Raw genomic sequence first — 21,704 nt, 5'->3', positions numbered from 1 at the left:
AAGAGAGTCATGTGGTCCAGTGAGTCACAATTTTTAGAGTGTACAACCATACGCCTAGCTTCTCATGGTGTGACATGACAGTTAGAGTTGGCTAGTCTAGAGAGCTGTGGTAGGTTTTGAAAGCATTTGTGAGGGTAGAAGTAGATACGAAGAAAAAAAAGTTTTAGTAGCTAAACAGTTTGGAGCTATCTCGTATGACAGTTTCTTCTAAACATTTTGAATTCTGCATATAAAATAGGGTGGCATGGTACTACTTAATAAGCACGCATAACACAAATCATCCTCTACTGAAGTGGTTCATGTTTCTGCGTAGTGCAATGACTTCATAATCTAATAGCTCAATTTCATCATTAGTTTGACTCTAGTGAGGTCAAAAGTATAAGCTCCTAGATGGATCTGATCCTAGATACCCTCTTGAAACTAGACATATGCAAACATTTTGGAATACTAAAGAAATTTCCACATGAAGTTACACAACTTTTCTTGATTCCCTGTGCCATATTAAAAACAATAGCTATTTTCTTTTTTATCTAATACTTTCAGAGGTGCTATTGCTTTCTTCTGTACATTTTTAAATTGAAAAATAGGGGGACAGAAATGTGGTACTGAGAGAACAAGTCTGATAAAATATGAATATTTTTAGGGTAAAACTTTATTTCAGTTAAAATAGTTAAACTCTAATGGTTTCATTTATCATATTAAAATTACAAACATTTCATGTTAAAAAAAAGAAAGAAATACTAGCCGGATTTTGGAATAATACTTGGAAGAGAAAAAAATTGCATTTTCTGGGTGACTACATATTGACTTACAAAAATACTGAATAATTATTTTCATCATTAAAATTATTTCCTAAACCATGGGTAGAGCTAACCTCTCAGACAGTTACTTTTTTTTCCCTGCATTTTTTCCTTGCTTTTTTTTCTGTGCATCTGGACTTTTCTTCTCTTGTTCTGTTCGAACAGCTGCCTCTTCAGCGGCTAGTGCTTCTTGTTTTTTAAGTTCAGCCTCTAGTAGCTTACTTCTGTATGCTTCCCGAGCACTGAGAACCCTGTCTCGTCCTTCATCTAATGATTCCTATCCAAAAAACAGATACACCCCCCCCAAACAAATGAGCATGCATATGCGTGATAAAGTCATATACCCTGCCAATTATGTTTCTGGTTCCTGTTCTGACTTTGAAGACTTCTCTTTTCTCCCTTACTTTTTTAATGCATACACCTTATCTACAGTCCAATCCTGTTCTGTGCAGAATTGCTTACTGATTACAAACAGGTGATCTTTTACATCATGAAGAAGAGGAAGTAATTTACACTGGACTGCTCAGGCCTGTAGTTCTGGTTCCAATTCTGCTACTAATTTGTGTGAAGAAAAGACATTTAGGGTAAAGTTTTTAAGTTATATAGTCCCATTTTCAGAAGTATCTGAGACATAGGAGCCTGAGAATCATTGCAAGTCAAATTCCTAAGAGCTTTTGTCACTTTTTAAACAACTAGATTTAGGCACTTTTAAAAATGCTATGTTAAGTCCCATTTTCAAAAGTGACAAAGCACTCTAAGTCCCTCTGACCTTCAATGAGACTTGGTCCCCAAACTCATTTATGAAATTTTCTTCCTTAACCTCTCCATGTTTCCAATTCAACATATGAAAACAGGAATAAAGATACTTACCTGTCCTTGTCAAGTGCTCTGAGATCTATGGATGAAAATGCTTTAATTGCTGACTAGCTTGGCCAAGATGTTCAGAAGTGATTAAAGATTTTCAGGTGCCCAACTTAAGACTTAAAGAGCTTTACTTTTCAGAAAGAACATTCTAAAAATCAGGCCCCTTTAAGACAGTCCAAAACTTGGGCCCATAAAAATTAAGGCACCTCAAAACACTAGTAATTTCTGAAAATCATTATGTGTACTTTATTAATGACCCAGTCCCGCAAGCTCCCTTCGCCTATTGCAGGCCTCTAATCAGTCAGTTTATCTTATATGTCTGTTTATCTATTATGCATTCATTTTGGTACATAGGAGCTTTTATGAAGGAGAAAATTAAATTGACTGCAATAAATCAATCAGTCTTATCTGAAGGATACTTTCACTGGCTCTTATTCAACTCTAAAAGATCAGGACTGTGGTCATTTGATTCTTGGTGATTAATGCATTACTGTGGTTTGACTGTCAAAAATCATATTGTTCTTATTGATTCTTAAAGCTTAAATCAATTCTGTAACGTTATCTTTATCCACTTCATCTGTTTAACAGATCCTAACCTTGACATACTGCACTAATGTTTACCATCTGCTAAGTGTATTATTTGTAGCTGTGCTTCATGAAAGCTTAATAACTCTAATAGCTTTCCTGCTAGTGTTTAGCAGATTTCAGCAAAACTGTAACACACCAATATTGTATTCTTGAATATCTTACTTGAAAACAAGAGCACTGAATATTTTTTTGTCAATCCAGTTTTCTGTTTTCTAAGAAGTTTCCTCTCCTTCCTGAAAAACACTGCATGACTCTACAGCAAAAATAGGCCAAACTGGAAGTATCAGCTCCATTTCAACACTCAGCTTGCTCTCGCTTTGAACCATCATGCTATACTGTTATTTACAGAGTAGTGCTCCTAGAATACATTTCTTGAGGTATCACCTATATAATGCTGTGTGACACTAATACAGGCGGCCCCTGACTTGCGATGCGATTGGTTCCCAGGGAAGCATCGCAAGTTGGGGGGGGGTCGTAACTTGAATCTTCATTTACGATAGGTGCCATGAGCTGTCATAAATGCGGGGCCAAGGATGTAAGTCGGGGGGTTTCGGCCCCTTCCGCACTTACAAAAATGGTTGTGTGTGTGTGTGGGTGGGGGGGGGGGTGCGCGTAACTCGGGCAGTGGGAAGTTGGGGGTTTCCTGTATTAACATAAGAACAGCCATCCTGGGTCACAGACCAATGGTCCATCCAACCCAGTAACCAATACCAGATGCTTCAGAGTGAGGGATCCAAACAGGTAATCCTCACGTGATCTCTCCCCTATCACCCACCTCCAGAGAAAAAGAGGCTAGGGACACTATTCCTACCCATCCTGGCTAATAGCCATTAATGGACCTAACCTCCATGAATCTATGTAGCTCTTTTTTGAACCCTGTTAAAGTCCTAACCTTCACCACATCCTCTGGCAAGGAATTCCACAGATTGACTGTGCGCTGAGTAAAGAAAAACTTCCTTCTGTTTGTTTTAAACCTACTGCCTATTAATTTCATTTGGTGACCCCTAGTTCTTATATTGTGGGAATATGTAAATAACTTTTCCTTAGCTGCTTTTTCCTCACCAGTCATGATTTTATAGACCTCTATGATATCCCCCCTTAGTATCCTTTTTTCTAAGCTGAAAAGTCCAACTCTTTTTAATCTTTCTTCATATGGGACACGTTCCAAACCCCTAATAATTTTTGTTGCCCTTTCCTGAACCTTTTCCAATGCCAATATACCTTTATTGAGATGAGGTGACAACATCTGTATGCAGTATTCAAGATGTGGGAGTACCAAGATACTTTCTGTCTTATTCTCTAGCCCTTTTTAAATTATTCCTAACATTCTATTTGCTTTTTTACTGCCACTGCACACTGAGTGGATGTTTTCAGAGAACTATCCACAATGACTACAAGAGCTCTCTCGTGAATAGTTGTAGCTAAATTAGTCCCCATTATATTGTACGTATAGTTGGGATTATTTTTTTCAATGTGCATTACTTTACATTTATCAACATTAAATTTCATTTGCCATTTTGTTGCCCAATCACTTAGTTTGGTGAGATCTTTTTGAAGCTCTTCACAGTCTGCTTTGGTCTTAATATTTTTCTGGGAACCTTGTTTTTTAACATGACAAGTGAAATTTCAGGCTCACTTATTCTGATGAACTGTACTTATTATGGAAGTCCAAACGGCTTTGTGAACATAGGTGCTGGACATTATAGAAAACCTTTCCATGGACTTACTTGTAGTCTCTCATACATTTCAAGTACATTTTGCTTCAATAATGTGCGAGCATTTTGGTCTTTTTCTCTTTGTTCCAGGACCAGCTCTCGAAGCTCCCTAAAACGATTTATTTCTTCTGCTTTATACATTTCCTGCTGTTGAATAATCAAGTCATTTCTTAGCACAGGCTCAGGCATTGTTTTTCTGTAGGAAATATAAAAAATATTTGTCTTTGAAGAAAGGCATATTAGATTAGAAGAGTTTTTACATGACTTATCTACTATATACAATATACCTACTTTGTACATTTTAATGTTAATATCATAATTCTAGGTATGGTTAAGAAGCAACTTTTATTCTCAACTACTATTTACAGATGATCATAACTGAAAGAGTGATTATTCTGACCAAAATTTTCCATGCTTGAACTTTTGCTTTAAAATTTTGGTAAAATTGAGCTCATCCCTATTTTAGTTACCTGGATGGGAATTTAGGTGTTTCACACAAAACATTTTCACATCTTTTTCATATTACAATAACTCAAATTTTTTAAATTGCATGTACTCAGTTATCAGTGAATGTTTTGATAATGTTAATGAAAATTTATTGAGAAATAAAGACATTATAAACCTTTGAAGACATGACATAAAATCCTAGAAAGAGTCAAACATGTGACAAGATCCCGGGCCAAAATTTCTGCTGCCTTAATTCCATTTTCTTCAGGATTTCTTCAGTTTCCTTCCCAATTAAAGCCCTGATTCAGGAAATTGGCATTTAAATATGTGCTTAACTTTAAGCATGTGCTTATGTTCCATTGAAGTCAATGATGTGCTTAAGTGCTGGCCTGAACAGAAATGGATTTAAAACATATGTTTCAGTGAACTGGGGCCTAAGTGCAGTAAACTAGATATGCACATTCTCAAGTATGTCTTCCCCTAGACAGCTGCACATATTTTTATTTCAGTGATTAGACACAGCCATGTAAATATATAATTACACATATATGTGCATTACATATATTACTTGGATCTTGCATCACACATTAATATACTGGAAGTGCATGACATATGTTTATTTTAATGTATGGTACCTGAGAAAAACACTAATTAAAATAAATTTGCCAACATGTGCATTGTCTGGAGTTCCAAATATTTAATTCTCATGTCACACATTGTGCTATTGTTCAATTCCTTTTTTATTTTTATAGAAAGAAAATTAATCACACATATATAGTAAGGCATAGATTTTACACATACAAAAGTCTAATATCAAGCCAGATTCTGATATCACTCACACCTCTGTAAATGTGAAATAACTATTGACTTTAACTTCAGTTTCATAGCATGAAAGTGACCTCAGAGTGCAAACTGTGACAATATAACGCATTTCTAACTCTTCTATTTGTAAAGTCTTAAACCTACGACTGCATTACCGTCATTTTGCAAATATAACTTGAGGGTTATATTCGTTTTTAAAAACCCCGCACACACCTCCTCAGGGCATATAGAATTTTTTTTACTCACCAGGTGGTGAGCTCTCCGTTGCCTCTTCCTGTGGCTACGCAGGGAAGCGCTCACTCCCCAGTTCCTGCGCAGCCGCAGGAAGGGGCGGGGGAGCGCTTATCTCCTTGCCCCTTCCTGCAGCTGTGCAGGAACCAGGCAGTGAGTGCTCCCCCCACCCGGAGGCTGGTGGGTCCTGCTCCCCCTGCCTGGAGGCTGGCGGCTGTGCTGGAACCTGGGGCGGTGAGTGGCTTATCCCTTCCCCCACCCCCGCACCATAAATATACACCCAGCAAATATACCCCCGGCACAGAAAGTCTTATATACCCCGCGGGCTATTTTCGCCCACGGGGTATACAAGATTTTTTCATTCAACTAGAAAAAACTGTGGGGTATATTCGGGTGTGGGGTATATTTGGGTGCGGGATATATTCGCTAAATTACGGTAATTATTTTTAGCGTTTAATTGCATTTGCTACAGTTTACCTAATGTAGGGGGTTAGATCTGGAAGTTCCCATTCCTTTTGCTGAACTTGTGGGCTTGTGTCAATGGCTGCTGGTGAAGCTGTTATTTCAAGCACAGGGGAAACTGCATCTGCAATAGAATAGATCATACCAGTTACTTTGTTTTGTTATGAAAATCTTCCTCCCCATAATAAAATTCTACCCTCTTCTGGCTCAGCAACACACATTATTACAGGTTAACCAGCAGTCATTTCCAAAATATTCCTCTCCCCCAAAGGATCTGAAAGTATCATCCGCAAAGGCAAAAATGTGAGCATGGACTGGGTGAAACTGCTGCCTGAGACAGCAAGCACCTCAGTCTGTGGCCTGCCCATACTCGACCCAGACCTTACCCTCTCCCCATGTCTCTCTCTTCTCTGCTCACCCCTTCCAGTCAAATCCCTTTGCCCCAATGTAGCAAATGACTGCCTTCTACAATTTCTTTCTAAAGAAAATGGAGCACATTTTATGCCAGACTGTGAAGACTGGACATGCTGAATGTACCTAATTAAAAGCACTAAACTTGGGAATAAAAAATGTCAATTATTTTTTTTTATATACCCCAAGTTTGTCAGAGATTTATTTGCAGAAGCTATGTGGCAAGGGCAAGTCAGCTGTCCTGCCGAATATAACATTAAATATTATGGAATATATGATGCAGTTCTTCTCTGTTTTAGAGTCTTTAATCAGTATTTCTGAGCAGATTTTCTGTTTTAAATGTATTCTTAAGCCTTCACAAAATAACCATTCCAAATTACTACCTATCTTAACACCCTGAAATAAAGACATTTTAAATTACTGTCAGAGAGGTTTAGTGTGTTCATAATAAAGTTCATTGCTTTTAGAAAAAGGAAATGCTACTGTATTGTGTGATATTCATAACAATAGACATGTTTATGAAATTTCACCATATTTATGTTAAAATGTTTCAAAAAATTTTAGACATAAATGATTTTATATATTACTAAGGTACTGATGTTGGTTGAGAGTTCTTTTAAAATTAGTTCATCAAACAGTCAAAAGTAAAGAAAAGGAAACTAATTTGTCCAGCTATCTGGAAGAAAGGGGATGTTGTCCCTTTAAGGGCTCTCTTCAACAGGTGGGGTGGTAGGAGAAAGATTACAGCAAGGATGGACAGGAAGGACAGAAAGACTTTGGAAGAAAGTTTTTGAACTATACTAATTAAAATTTAATGTGTATTTTAGAAAAAAGGTGTGTTTTTTTGAAGAATTTATTAAAAAAAACCTATATGTTTTTGAAGATCCTAACATTTAAGGCTAAAGCTGAATATTCAGATTATGCATCTAAAAATCTATGCAAGGATTTTTTAGAGATGTGATTTTATTAATATCAGCAGCAAACTCATAAAATATTTAAAGCAAAATTTAAATTAAAATACTAGCCATATTATAGTAATGCACAACTATTTTTCTCAGGAAAAACTTAAAAACAACAAACAGTCTAGCAGCACCTTAAAGACTAACAAAACATGTAGATGGTATCATGAGCTTTTATGGGTACAACCCACTTCTTCAGAAAGCTCATGATACCATCTCTATATTTTGTTAGTCTTTAAGGTGCTGCTCAACTGTTGGGTTTTTTTTAAGTTTTTCCAGTAACAGACTAACTCGGCTACCCTCTGAATATTTTCATCAGTAAATTCAGAAACTAACTGTATATAACTATGGGTTGGCACATGCCTGTTAAATGGCTTCATTACTACTTAATGGCTGTTTCACAGGTTTAATGTTATGCTAATAGCTCTGGCAACCTATTAGTTAGAATACTTTTCAGTTTTAAGTTACTAGATCCACTGAGGGGGGAGAGGGACAGAGAAGGGGAAACCCACCAGGTTGTGGAGCCTACAGGAATGGTCAGAAAGGGATAAGGAAAGGGGAGAAGTTGAACGCTAAGACGCAAGGAAGGCATTGCCTCCCCTTGCTTCTTATAGCCACCACCCATGGTTATAACTATATAAAATCAAGGGCTTATTACAGAAACCATTTCTCAGGCTTGACTCTGTCTGGTGTGGGAGAATACTATAGAAGTGCTACTGGACCTAAAGCAAAAACCCGAGGTCTAAAATTCTCTGAGCTTTGGGGGGAAAATAAGAGTTGAATCCAAAATCGGATTTCAGTTTTTGACTCCATCTTTATAACAGACGAGATTATAATCTTAGACTCACATGCCCCTAGACTGTGGAGTGTTTGAAATTTTGATCCAAATGTTACAACTCTGTTTCATCTCTAAATTATGTAGCACTAGTAGATTTACATGATGTTGTGCAGGTCTTTAACTCAATTAATGTTTGTTTTTCTTCATTTCAATCATTGGTCTGGGATGGGGTTGGGTATGTAGGTTTCAGTATGCAAGCTGCCCCAGAGACAGAGGACAATCCCAGCCCTCTCTCACCACAACAGTGTGGGGTTAGGTGAGAAGTGCCACTGCAGCAAGTACACCTTGAGGAGGGGTGCGTATCAACAGCTGGGGGACAGACAGACAGACAAACTATCTGAAATATATAATACAGTAAACGTCCGATAATCCGGCACCTTTAGGACCCAGGGGGTGCCGGATTATCATATATGCCAGACTATCAGAAGGGGGGGCTATGAGGGGTCTGGAGTGGGGTGGGAGGGGATGCCACCCCAGGCCCCTCATAGCCCCCCCCCTTACGATAGTCCGGCTCTGCCCCAGGCGTCCCTGATTCAGCCGCTGCTGGTCAGTTTCAGCAGCAGCTGAATCAGGGATGCCTGCAATAGAGCAGCTGGGGTGCTGCCGGGTTGGTCCCGCAGCCCTGAGGGGCAGCGCTACGAGACCAACCCGGCAGCAGCCCAGCTGCTCTGCTCCCGGCTTCCCCGATTCAGCTGCTGGTCAGTTTCAGCAGCAGCTGAATGGGGGAAGCCTGCCCGGCTGCCCCAGCACTTCCGGGTTCCTGATGGTGCCGGACCATCAGGAGTCCCGGAGCATTGGATGCCAGACTAATGGAGTTTTACTGTAGATAGCTGTCTCTATTTCCACCCCTGGCTTCTGCTGGCCCAGTGAGGTTATAGCTGTCCTGGTTCCCATCTCCGGCCCATGGTCATTCTACAGCATAACACCTTCCTAACAGACCCTTCCTTTTCCATTTTATGAGAAACGATCTAATTTCAGGCATATCCCATTGCCCTGGCACAACTAAACCGTGGCCTTGCTTTAAGCTATAAGAGGAATTTGGTGGTATTAGCTCTTACTATTTAGGAGGAGTTCTTGAACAAATGGACTCATGGACAGAAGTACGGATGCACAGACAAACAGATGCACATTTCTAAAATACATAGTAAGATTTTAAATTTTGTATTAAATTAGCAGTTCTGTCTCTTTAGACAACACGTATGAGACCCATTTCCATGGCTACGTCTACACTGGCATAATTTTCCGAAAATGCTTTTAACGGAAAAGTTTTCTGTTAAAAGCATTTTTGGAAAATCGCGTCTAGATTGGCAGGACGCTTTTCCACAAAAGTACTTTTTGTGGAAAAGCGTCCATGGCCAATCTAGACGCGTTTTTCTGCAAAAAAGCCCCGATCGCCATTTTTGCGATTGGGGCTTTTTTGCGGAAAACAGTACTGTACTGTTTACAGTGGCCTTCTTGCGCAAATGATTTGCGCAAGAGGGCTTTTGCCCGAATGGGAGCAGCACAGTATTTTCGCAAGAACACTGACGATCCTACATGAAATCATCAGTGTTCTTGCGGAAATTCAAAGGGCCAGTGTAGACAGCTGGCAAGTTTTTCCGCAAAATCATGTGATTTTGCGGAAAAACTTGCCAGTCGAGACACAGCCCATGTGTCTATCTGGAGGACAATCAGTTTTGAAAAATTAAGTTTGATGAGTACTGGCATCTGAGTTAGCAAATACTTCAAAGTTTTGAAGGCTTTGACACAGTCCTCTGCCTATTGCACCCTTCTAGGCTGGGTGTTTTTTACCATGTCAGTAAGGTGACTATTGTGGCAAAGCCAGGCCTCATAATAGCTGTGGAAGCCTAGAAAAGTTGTACTTGCTTCTAGGTTGATGTGGTTGTAGGGAAACACAGAGTTTCGGGGGCTTAAAAGGGTGTTGCATGCAGAGAGGGCACTCAATGCCCTGGGAGGGTACTGGTTAAATATGAGAAGGGGAGAGGGAGTTTGTTGTTGCCTCTCCACGCCACCCGAGTTACTAATCCTGTCCTCTGGGTGGCAACAATTCAAAGAGGGGAGACTGACTCAGCTACTCTTAAGGTATGTCTACACTACCTCCCTAGTTCAAACTAGCGGGGGTAATGTAGTCATCCGCAATTGCAAATGAAGCCCGGGATTTGAATTTCCCGGGCTTCATTTGCATGAAGCCGGCCGGCGCCATTTTTAAATGCCGGCTAGTTCGAACCCCGTGCCGCGCGACTACACGCGGCACGGAGTAGCTAGTTCGGATTAGGCTTCCTAATCCAAACTAGCTGTACTCCTCATTCCACTCATCCTCGTGGAATGAAAAGTACAGCTAGTTCGGATTAGGAAGCCTAATCCGAACTAGCTACTCCGTGCTACGTGTAGCTGCGCGGCACGGGGTTCGAACTAGCCGGCATTTAAAAATGGCACCGGCCGGCTTCATGCAAATGAAGCCCGGGAAATTCAAATCCCGGGCTTCATTTACAATTGCGGATGACTACATTACCCCCGCTAGTTCGAACTAGCGGGGTAGTGTAGACATACCCTTAGCCTCCTCTCCTAGCATGGTCCTTGCTGGTGTCCTGTTTCTGAGGGTCTGTCCTTGGAATACTGGCCAGAATACAGACCACCCACAGTAATCACATATTCCCTCTCACAACCCTAGTGGTACATGTACCTCAGTTTGAAAACCACTGCTAAATTTAAAATTGCCTCTTTTGTACAAATCTAAAAAGCCAGTAGTAAAACAGAAACATTTTATGTATATTGTGGGAGAAATCTAGACATCTGGTGTCTCTCTCTCTCCAGACAGCAAGAACTTATGCTAAAATCAGTTGCAGGGTAGCTATTAATTATGTGGACTTTGTTATACAACCTAATATACAAGGAAATAAACATTACAAATTTAGCTACATTTCAAATGTAAGCAGTAGCTGTTGCAGTGAACATACAAAACACAATTATGGCAGGATAGGCGAGCTGTTGTGCTTTATGTTCTTAAATACACAGTTATAGATTATTTAGCTATTTGACAACGTACTAGCATTAACAATTTTATGAGTGGGCGTGGGCATGTTCTTGTTTCTTGAATGTATTAGTCACAAGTTTAATTCCACCCACATTCTCAGTGACAATGTAACTACAATCAGATCGGTATTTGGTACTGTATACTCTCTGCTGGGATGATGTCTGTGCTATTCTTAACAGAAAGGTGCCGCAAAACCAACAACAAACACCAGGACAATTTGTACCCTGGTTGGAATTGCCACTGAATCCAGAAATTGTTAAGGAATGAAAACTGAACCTTCAGAAATATGCCCTACTTAAAAGTTGGATGGCATCTGTAGAGTCAGTAGAGAAACTTGTGTTGCAACAGTATATGCAGCATATGTTTTGTGGCTAGAACTTCACTTTCCAATTTTAATAACAGTTTAAAACTCAAGTGGCCGATTTTCTTATCACTACAGTATTTGCATACTAAATATATACTGTTTATGCCACATATATGATACTAATGTTGTCTTTTGAATCTATAAACAATGCATCAATAGGCTGCTGCCTATAATGCTGCCTGATATAATGCTGTCAGGCTGGTCCTTTTCATAAGCATTACATTAAAACAGAAAATGAACATCAAGAGACAGTAATGTCCTAGAATCATAGTGATATTTCAGCTTCTAAATTAATTTTTAATACGTTGACAGCTATGACCTTGAACATCAGCCATAACTCAACAGGGTATGTGTTTATAAAATGAATGTATATAACTAACTATAGTTCTGTTTACTACTTGAAACCCCAATGTGCACTGAAGAAACCTGAGGAGAGCTATGTTATCCATTTGCCATCAGCATTTAATGAGAGAGGTTGTTTACATCAAAAAAGTAATGCATGATGGGTATTTAATCTCCTAGGATCACATGTCTATAATAAAAGCAGGCTAGGACATGCATGGACTATATTTTAGGATGTATCACGGGAACTTCTGTACTACAGTGATTCATAGAATTTTCATTTCTATAACCTCCTGCCCACCATGTAATTTCTCCTTCTGAGTATTTTTAAATTAGAATTCTTATAGCTAGGACAACTTATTTTGCAGCAAAGTTATACCCATAACTCCATCCTCTGGACCCAGTGCATCACTGACACTTTCGGGCTCATCCGTGGGCTCAGTGGAACCCTTCCGTGTGCACTTATTAATAAAGTGCATGCGTTCCTGAAAAGCCTAGAAAACAAAACAAGAAAGTACTCAAGCTATTTTAAAGGTCAACAATCTTTTTTTAAAAAGGAAACTGTAACAAACAATGTAAGAAATCTTTAAAAGGAATTTTTAACTCTAGTAAACCCTTAGTAAGGGTTGATACAGGATTTAGGATTATTGGTGAGTAGTTTTGTTTTGGTCAGTAAGGCTATGTCTTCACTGCATTCCAAACTCGAAATAAGATATGCAATTTGCGCTACGCAAATTGCGTACTTATTTCAAATATATTTCAAAATACTCTATTTTGAAATTTAGTGCTGACTACACAGCACCAAATTTCGAATAAAGTGCTATTTTGAGACATCCCTTAACCCTCGTGAAATGAGGGTTACTAAGATGCTGAAATAGCGTGCCCATTATTTAAAAAAACCCAAAAACTGAAATAACAGGTGGCTTCTGAAGATGCTTCGATGTGCAGACATACACTAAGGGTACATCTACACAGCAGCATTATTTCTAAATAATGAGGATTATTTCGAAGTAACTTATTCCCCATCTATACAACAGGCAGTTATTTCAAAATACTGTCAAGCTAGAGGACTTCTTACTCCGACTCCTGTAACCCTCATTGTACGAGGAGTAAGGGAAGTTGGAGGAAGAGCGCTCTTCGAAATAAGTGCTGTGTAGGCACGCCCAATTTTGAAATAAGCTATTTCGAAATAAGCTATGTATTTGATGTAGCTCAATTTGAGTAGCTTATTTTGAGTTAAGCCCTGCTGTGTGGATATACCCTAAGAAACTCATCCGTCACAGCTGCTTAGGGAGCCATATAGGGAAAAGGATAAATATGGGAGAGTGACTTGTATCCCAAATATGCTGTAGGAGCCTGTGGATCAGATTGCTTAAATCAATATCTGACATTTAGTTTTTAAATATATGTTTTAAAAATACAGCCGGTCCCCGAGTTGCGAATGGTCGACTTACGACCAAAGCTGCCATAAATGGTGGACCCCGAGTTACGAACGTGATCCACGCTTACGAACAGCACGGTCGCGTGTAACTTTAATGGGTCCAACTTATGAATGAACCAAGTTACGGCCAATTGCTTGGTCCGTAACCGGTTCATAAGTCATGAAGAGGCTGTATATATTATTTAGTTTTAACGTGCCATACCCGTGGGAAGTAAATTGACATATGCATCTTAAGAGAATGCTTAAGAACCCCTAAATAAGTCTTCATTGATTGTGGTTCAATAAAATGAAGAGCATGCAATGCAATTTTAACAACAGCTTAAAACTCAAGTGGCTCATTTTCTTATTACTATAGGCTTTGCATACTGAATATATACAGTATATGCCATATATATGATACGATCGCTGTCTTGCAAATCAATGAACAATGCATCAGTAGTCTGTTGCCTATAACTCTGCCTGAGGCAGGAAGCAAAAACTGAGATTTGTACATGGATGTGCAAATATATCTGGAGAAACAAAGTCTGTTTTACACATTTCCTTTCCTCCTGTTATGCTATCATATAACATATATTATGTCAGTGTGTAAACTGACATAAGAAATCAACAATAAAATAAATATTTGAATATTTTTCCCCCTTAGAGTGAAAAAAATTACTTTTGTAATCGGTTGTTTACATTAGCCAATAAAAACAACCTTTTGTTAACAATAAAAAACAGAACTCTTACAAAAAGCAGAATTTAAAGTGTTCCTCGCTAACAAGCAATTATAGGTTCTGTAGAAGTTTGGATTGTGTTCTTAACACTATGATCTGGTTTTTTCAAAATTAAAAAAAATCTCTAAAAATCATTTTTGAATTTCATTTAGATACAGCAACAGCAAATAATGTTTGTTTACTCTGGACTAAATTACAAAGCAAGAATTAACTGACTTCACTGTTTTTCCTCAGTAAGCTTTTCAAAATTTTCCTCTGTGAAACTTCCACTGCACTCCTGCAATCTGATGCAGGATTTGGCTGAATGGGTTTGATTGCAGGCGTAGGACCCAAGTAATGGATGTGAAACATTTCCTTACAGGTTTGCCCCCAGGGGAAGTCTCTTAATCCACTCCCATCAGTATTTCTCAGACTTTAATTTTTTATGCAATATTGTCCCTCTTCCTGGGGAGTGAAAACAGATCTCCTAACTGGCACTGTCCTGACAGGAACCACTTTTGGGTGAGCTCTGATTACCTTGACAGCTCTTCCTGGTTCTGCAGACTCCCATGCTTGTTTCATGGCTTTGATCTCATCTGCTCTCTCTGTGTCCTTCTTCAATTCCAGCATGTCTGCCTCACTCTGTTCAATGACTAGGCGCAAGATCCAATAAGGTTTGTTCGGATCAGACTGCTGAAGGTAGGATGGAGCAAAGCAAGTGAAGTAGACTTATTGGTTAGTATAAATTCATTATTTCTTTTTAGGATCTAGTCTTTTTTTCTGCTCTTTGATAATTTCCCAATTATTTTATGGTCCTGATGCTTTTGATATTCACTGCTTGGTAGAAAGTGATTGACAAAGAAAGCCTCTTTTTTAATTTACACTATCATCTGGCGTGCACAGGTGTGCTCTCACTCAGCAGAGAGTGGCTAAACACCAGATGACTGGAATTAAATTATCACAAAAGTTCTCTTATTCCATTTCAAGCATATCAAAGTTAAAAATAAATGGATCTTGCGGCCTCTAGTTTACCAATGAGATAATCATTTTGGAAAAGGATGGTAAATTTCTGCCTAAGGACCCAATCATGCCCTATAGGTTCAGGTGCAGAGTGCCTTTGGATGGAAAGGATGTCAGCCATCTCATAGTATGTCACCTTTTGCCTATAGCTCTACTGACAGCTCTCTGAAAAGTCAGAATACATTCAGAGAGGAGATGGGCATTTCTTTCCCCATTCCCAGCATAGTTGATTAGAAATCTAACACAATCAGAGGTTCTATCAATTTTCTGAAGCTAATACTTCCAGTTGCAAAAGCCCTTACATTGTGGCTTCAATGTACAGCCAAGGACAGGGGACAATGCTTAAGGTGCATCCCATAGTTAGTGTGGGTGTCTCTGGCTTCTACCTTGTGAATCACAAGGAAGCAATAGGTATATGCTGAGCCCTGCCAGAACAATTAGGGAGAAATTCTGCATGAAAACATTATGACATTGTCCCCTTTAACTCCCTCTCATGGATTTCCCATACAATGATGACCAAAATTACAACGGTACCACTAATGCAGTCGTTCCTAACCTGTGGTCCATGGACCTCGGCTGGTCCGTGACGGTAATGCCGGGGGGGTCTGTGGAAAGTTTAAAAATAATTTTGGGCCCACCTTTTCTTTTCTTTCGCCCCTGGGAAATTTTAATAGATTGAAAAGGGATCTGTATGCTCAAAAAGGTTGGGAACCAATGCACTAAAGGATACATTATCATTAATCCCCAAAGAGGGAAGCCAGTCTATTTGTAATCCAGACAGGTCAATTAGAACATTTAGCAAAGATTATATGCTAAAAAATTGTTATCTTTGCTTTTCCCCCTTACTTGATTATAATTACTTGGCTCCTTGCTCATTTGGAATTTACCAGCCCTGATTCTGCCATCATTATACCTCTGTATTTGGGCCAAATGAAGCCAATATTGATTTAGGACTGTAAGATGGCAGTTTTTACCAATCTTTTTTGTCATTTAAAAAGTTTTTATTGCATACATTTTTGAATGTTAAATAATTCTGAATGTTTTTAAATACAAAATAAATTAGCACTTGGAACAATTTAAACCAAGTTTTGAAAGACTTTCTACAGCTCTTAAAACAGGAGTATACTGTTGATCTGAAAGGCTGGTAGCAGCCTTGAACGAGATATGAAAAAACCCCCTGCCTTCCCCTCGATGGCCAACGGAGGACTATGGATCCAGTAAAATAGATGTAATTTCATCAAATCCATGAGCAGGCAGGGTGGCAGTAACCTCTGCAGGTGATGAAACCTGATTACATGCCACAGATTGTACTACTGCCAGCAGTTCTACCATGAATTACCTCCACCAGGTACTCCCGTCTTGCTGCCTAATAGGAGGGTTGTAACAAACACTGAAGCCACTGCAAACCCGAGACTGGATGTAGCGGAAAGACTCCTTTCTTCATCTTTGGGCCCCTGTGAAAATCCTGAGCACTGATAGCTGCATATGCTGAGTACTAGAACCAGGAATTCCCCTGCAGTGTAAGTCATGAGATCAACATATCTTTCATGTAAGGAAGGCTTGATCTACAAAAGGGGCTGGGCATATTTTGCTTTAGAAATAATATTGTTGTGACCAATCAAACAAAGACATCAATCACATAACACACAAAATGAACATATTTTACATATATAGTGCAACATTTCTAAATATTTAGGAAGGAATCAAAGCATGGCATAGATTAGAATAATTCATGTATTGCTGGTTTTTCTAGGTTAGCTGCCTGTAAGCACTTTTAACGATGACAACCAAGTGAGGAAAAATTAATACAATTTTGTACCAAAGAACATCTAGGAAATGTTGGGGTTGCACACACACTTCACGTACTGGCTTCCAGGATTTAGTCTTACCTGAGATTCAGGTCTAGAGGTAGATGCTGTTTTATCTTTACCGGACTTTTCTTTTTCTGCCTTCTCAGTTGCTTTATCTTTTGTTTTTCTAGTTGTTTTAGCAGTGCTCGCAGATTTTGGCCCTTCATAAATGCTATAACTATCCTGGTTTACTGCCGCAATGGGCTCTTCATGTTTCTCACCGTGTGCTATCCATACATCATTGTGAAGTTTGTATGAATGATATTGCCAACAGCAAACAAATGCCCCCACGTTATATCCAGGATGGAACAGAAAAGCCATTAACAATGCAGAAAAAAAAAGAGAAGCCAATTAATGATTTTGTGATATTAAGCCCTGAATTAACAGAAAACGGAGAAAAATAATCTTGAGGCAAGAAAAACTTTAATACTTAGCTTAGAAAGTGCCAGATTCGGATATCCTCATTTTGTCTTAAATAGTACCTTACTTAGGGTTGCCATGAGTTACTTATCTTACTGTGGTGTTGCCATGAGTCCTGTATACAAGGCAGTGCATTATTTCACTGATCCAGGAGTAGGCTAGAAATCAATCTGTGACTTCACAGTCTGCCTCCTGGTTCCTCATCATGCTACAAGACAAATGTCACCTATGTATGCAGGTGCAGCTTACATCACCTGATGCACCAGCAGTGTTGTGCTGGCCACAGTGTTCAATGAGTATGGGTGTGTGGGATAAAACTGTTATTGCTTACAAGCGTAGAGAGTGAAATGGGAAATACAGGGGAGAGGGAAAGCAAAATATTGCTATGATTAAAAACTAAAGTCAAGAAATTCAAAGTCATGGCTCTGATGTCAATCCCAACATATTTTGTATTACTGTATACACCATAATAGTTATATGTTCTATGTGGCAGTATAAAAGATGTTGAGAACATTGGAACTGAACTTTCTGATGTATCTTCCCTTTACTATGTGTGCATTAACAGATGTTTTTGCATTAAACATTCTTGTTTTTAAAAAGGAAAAATACAGAAATCTGAAATATCACACACAGTTGAACTGAACAACAGGCTAGATTGCCAACTGTTTCAAAGAACTAAAAATCTCTTAGTTTGAAATCTGAATCTATCACCACTTCATATGCCTTGAAATACACAGAAAGATTATACTGACCAAAGCCCCCTGAAGCCAGTGGAAAGACTGGAACAGTTTCATTCTTTGGGTTATATGGGAATATTAAAAAGTTATGTAAACAACAGAGAAATGCATACACTCTGAAATATTATTTTTAGTATGTAGAAAAATGTCTTCTCATATTAGATTTAAATAATATATGATGGCACTGCAGTGCTATGCTTAAACTGACTCAATCACTGAAGCATATATTAACAAATGAAAGAAAAAATTAGAGCAGTCACTGTAAATATTGAAAATAATAAAAACTCTAGAGGAAACGCTGGTATGAAATAAATATTGATGATATAACTTGAAGTTACAATATCATTACATTAATGACTTTCTATTTAATTTCCTATTACTGTAGCATATTACCACAATACATCAACCTGGGGCACGGGCACTATTCTGTGAATTATTAACATTTAAAGATAAAATATTTATATATAAAATGTTTGTATTTATATGAATACATCAGAGAGAGACATGCCATTAGCTAAATGATGCTTGATACAATCATCTGCCTTCTGGGATTCTGCAAATTTTTGCTGACTCCTTTAAAGACCTTGAAGGGTTCTGAATTGTAGTGTGTTTACATCAGTGGCGGGCAGCCGAAAGACTTTAACTGGGGATGCACAGTAGAACCTACTAGATGAATTAGATTAAATCAGCATCTCCATCTAACTTAAAACTAACACTGATCATTGTGAGCCAGATTCTTGGCTCAGCTATAGTCCCTGTGCATTGTTCCAGGGGTGGAAAGAGGCTGTAAATCTGGTCTTAGTAACACCCTGTGAGAACAAAAGGAAAAGCTATGTAGCACTTTAAAGACTAACAACATGGTTTAATAGGTGAAGAGCTTTCGTGGGCCAGACCCACTTCCTCAGATCAACTCTGTGAGAAGATATTCCTGGGTGACACAGGGCTGGCATAAGCAGTTCTTCGTCAGCTCCTGCTTCCCAAACTCTTGGGGTATGTCTAGACTACATCCCTCTGTCACCAGAGGGATGTAAATTAGATATACCGACATTGCAAACAAAGCAGGGATTTAAATCTCCTGCGCCTCATTTGAATAAAAATGGCCGCCGTGTTTTGCTGAGTCAGCAGTTTGTTGGTAAAAAGCAACTGTCAAGACGGGGATTGGGCGACAAAGAAAGCTTTTGTCGGCTGATCCTGTAAACCTTGTTTGTCGGCCGATCCTGTAAACCTGCTGATGATTCATAAGGAGGGGAGTTTACTACAGTTGCACAAATAACTTTTTTACCTTTATTTTAAAAATACCCCAAATCACACACACATACAAGAAGTGACCCTAAGAACACCTTGATGCCAGTTAACATACTGTTGTCATGCTATATATACCCCAAAGGTGGCAAGAACTATATCACTGGCAAACTAATAACTCGCCGATCATTAATTTTGTGATGGAGGTACAGTATCCCCAGAAGGGCTTTATTAATATGTGCTAGAAATATGTTTTTACAATGTATTGTAAAGCAATGGCTGAGTCACACCTGTTTCTGTTGTTCCACCAGCTTAGCTGTGTCTAATGTGTCTAATATGAATGAAGCAAGGGAGCACATGAACAACAAGCCAAACAAAAGCCATTGAAGAATAGTGATAGAAATGTAGCCGTGTTAGTCTGGTGTAGCTGAAACAAAATACAGGACTATGTAGCACTTTAAAGACCAACAAGATGGTTTATTAGATGATGAGCTTTCGTGGGCCAGACCCACTTCCTCAGATCAAATAATGGAAGAAAATAGTCACAACCATATATACCAAAGGATACAATTTAAAAAAAATGAACACACATGAAAAGGACAAATCACATTACAGAACAGAAGGGGTATGTGGGGGGGGGGGGGGAGAGAAAAGGAAGGTGAATGCCAGTGAGTTAATGATATTAGAGGTGGGGAAAGGAAGATGTCTGTGAGTTAATAGTATTAGAGGTGATAATTGGGGAAGCTATCTTTGTAATGTGTAAGATAGTTGGAGTCTTTGTTAATTCCTCTGCGGAGAGTGTCGAATTTTAGCATGAATGCCAGTTCAGAGGATTCCCTTTCAAGTGCAGATTTGAATGTCTTCTGAAGTAGGATGCAGGTTAGCAGGTCATTCAGACAGTGTCCTTTCTGGTTGAAATGACAAGCAACTGTTTTTTCTTTGTGATCCTGTCTAATGTCTGTTTTGTGGGCATTGATTCTTTGGCGAAGTGTCTGAGACGTTTGTCCAATGTACATAGCAGACGGACACTTTCGGCACATGATAGCATAGATTATATTTCTGGAGGCGCAGGAATATGTATTCTTGATCTTATAACTCACTTGGTTAGGCCCAATAATGGTGTCAGCAGAGTGAATATGTGGACAAAGCTGGCAGCGGGGTTTGTTGCAAGGGAAAGTACCAGGGTTGGTATTAGTGTGGTATGTCCTGTGGTTGTTGGTAAGAATCATCTTGAGGTTAGGTGGTTGTCTATAGGAGACTATGGGTCTGTCTCCCAGAGCTTCTTGTAGTTTAGTGTCCTGTTCCAGTATAGGCTGTAATCTATTGATAATGTGTTGGACAGGTTTAAGTTGGGAGCTGTAGGTGATGACAAGTGGTGTTCTATTGTTGGTTTTCTTGGGTCTGTCTTGTAGTAGATGGTTTCTAGGTATTCGTTTGGCTCTTTCAATTTGCTTTTTTATTTCTCCGGGTGGGTAGTTGAGGTTTATAAATACTTGGTAGAGATCCTGAAGTTTCTGGTCTCTGTCTGTGGGATTAGAGCAGATGCGGTTGTATCGAAGGGCTTGGCTATAGATGATGGATCGTATGGTGTGTGCTGGATGGGAGCTGGAAGCATGTAGGTAACTGTATGAGTCAGTGGGTTTTCTGTAGAGGGTGGTGTCTAATTTTCCATTGTTGATTTGTACTGTGGTGTCCAGGAAATGGATCTCTCGTGTAGAATGGTCCAGGCTGAGGTTAATGGTGGGGTGTAGGTTGTTGAAATCTCTGTGGAATGTCTCCAGTGTTTCTTGGCCATGCGTCCAGATCATAAAGATGTCATCGACGTAGCGTAAGTAGAGAAGGGGTAAAAGGGGACGGGAGTTGAGGAAACGTTGTTCTAGGTCAGCCATAAAGATATTAGCATACTGTGGGGCCATGCGTGTACCCATGGCTGTGCCGTTGATCTGGAGGTATAAGTTGTTCTCAAACTGGAAATAATTGTGGGTGAGAACGAAGTTACATAGGTCTGCTACCAGTGGTGTCCTCTGGGATAGTGTTTCTAATAGCTTGTAATCCGTCTTCATGTGGGATGTTGGTGTATAGTGCCTCTACATCCATGGTGGCAAGAATGGTGTTATTGGGGAGGTTATCGATCTTTTGTAGTTTCCTTAGGAAGTCAGTAGTATCTCGGAGAAAGCTGGGGGTGTTGGTTGCGTAGGGTTTGAGGAGAGAGTCTACATAGCTGGATAGACCAGTAGTGAGTGTGCCAATACCAGAGATGATGGGGCGTCCGGGGTGTCCAGGTTTATGGATCTTGGGAAGCAGATAGAAAAATCCTGGTCGGGGGTCAGAAGGTGTTTCTGTGTGGATTTGTTCCCGAGTAGCTGTAGGGAGGCTTTTAAGGAGACAGAGTAATTTCTTTTGGTATTCCGAGGTAGGATCA

The 21,704-nt window shown here is 39.3% G+C and overlaps 1 protein-coding gene across 3 annotated transcripts in view; it reads right to left on the bottom strand.

Annotated features, from left to right (window-relative positions):
* Positions 1–632: 632 nt before the first annotated feature.
* Positions 633–21,704, bottom strand: part of ADGB (androglobin) — a 242,408-nt gene continuing 221,336 nt past the window's right edge. Inside the window, exons 30-35 of one of the 3 annotated variants that reach the window (XM_075924379.2) lie at positions 16,923–17,110; positions 14,551–14,703; positions 12,257–12,371; positions 5,945–6,053; positions 3,980–4,163; positions 633–1,077 (exon numbers count right to left, since the gene is read on the bottom strand). In XM_075924379.2, the coding sequence (XP_075780494.2) occupies positions 886–1,077; positions 3,980–4,163; positions 5,945–6,053; positions 12,257–12,371; positions 14,551–14,703; positions 16,923–17,110 (941 nt within the window). In that variant the 3' untranslated portion in view covers positions 633–885. Of the gene's footprint in view, positions 1,078–3,979; positions 4,164–5,944; positions 6,054–12,256; positions 12,372–14,550; positions 14,707–16,922; positions 17,111–21,704 lie in introns of those variants that run through there. The other 2 variants (XM_075924378.2, XR_012902706.2) reach the window with 2 other exon arrangements.

This window comes from Pelodiscus sinensis, chromosome 3, assembly GCF_052426305.1.
Source record: "Pelodiscus sinensis isolate ZL-2025 chromosome 3, ASM5242630v1, whole genome shotgun sequence".
Lineage (NCBI taxonomy): Eukaryota > Metazoa > Chordata > Testudines > Trionychidae > Pelodiscus > Pelodiscus sinensis.
This window is presented reverse-complemented; position numbering and strand designations above follow the sequence as displayed.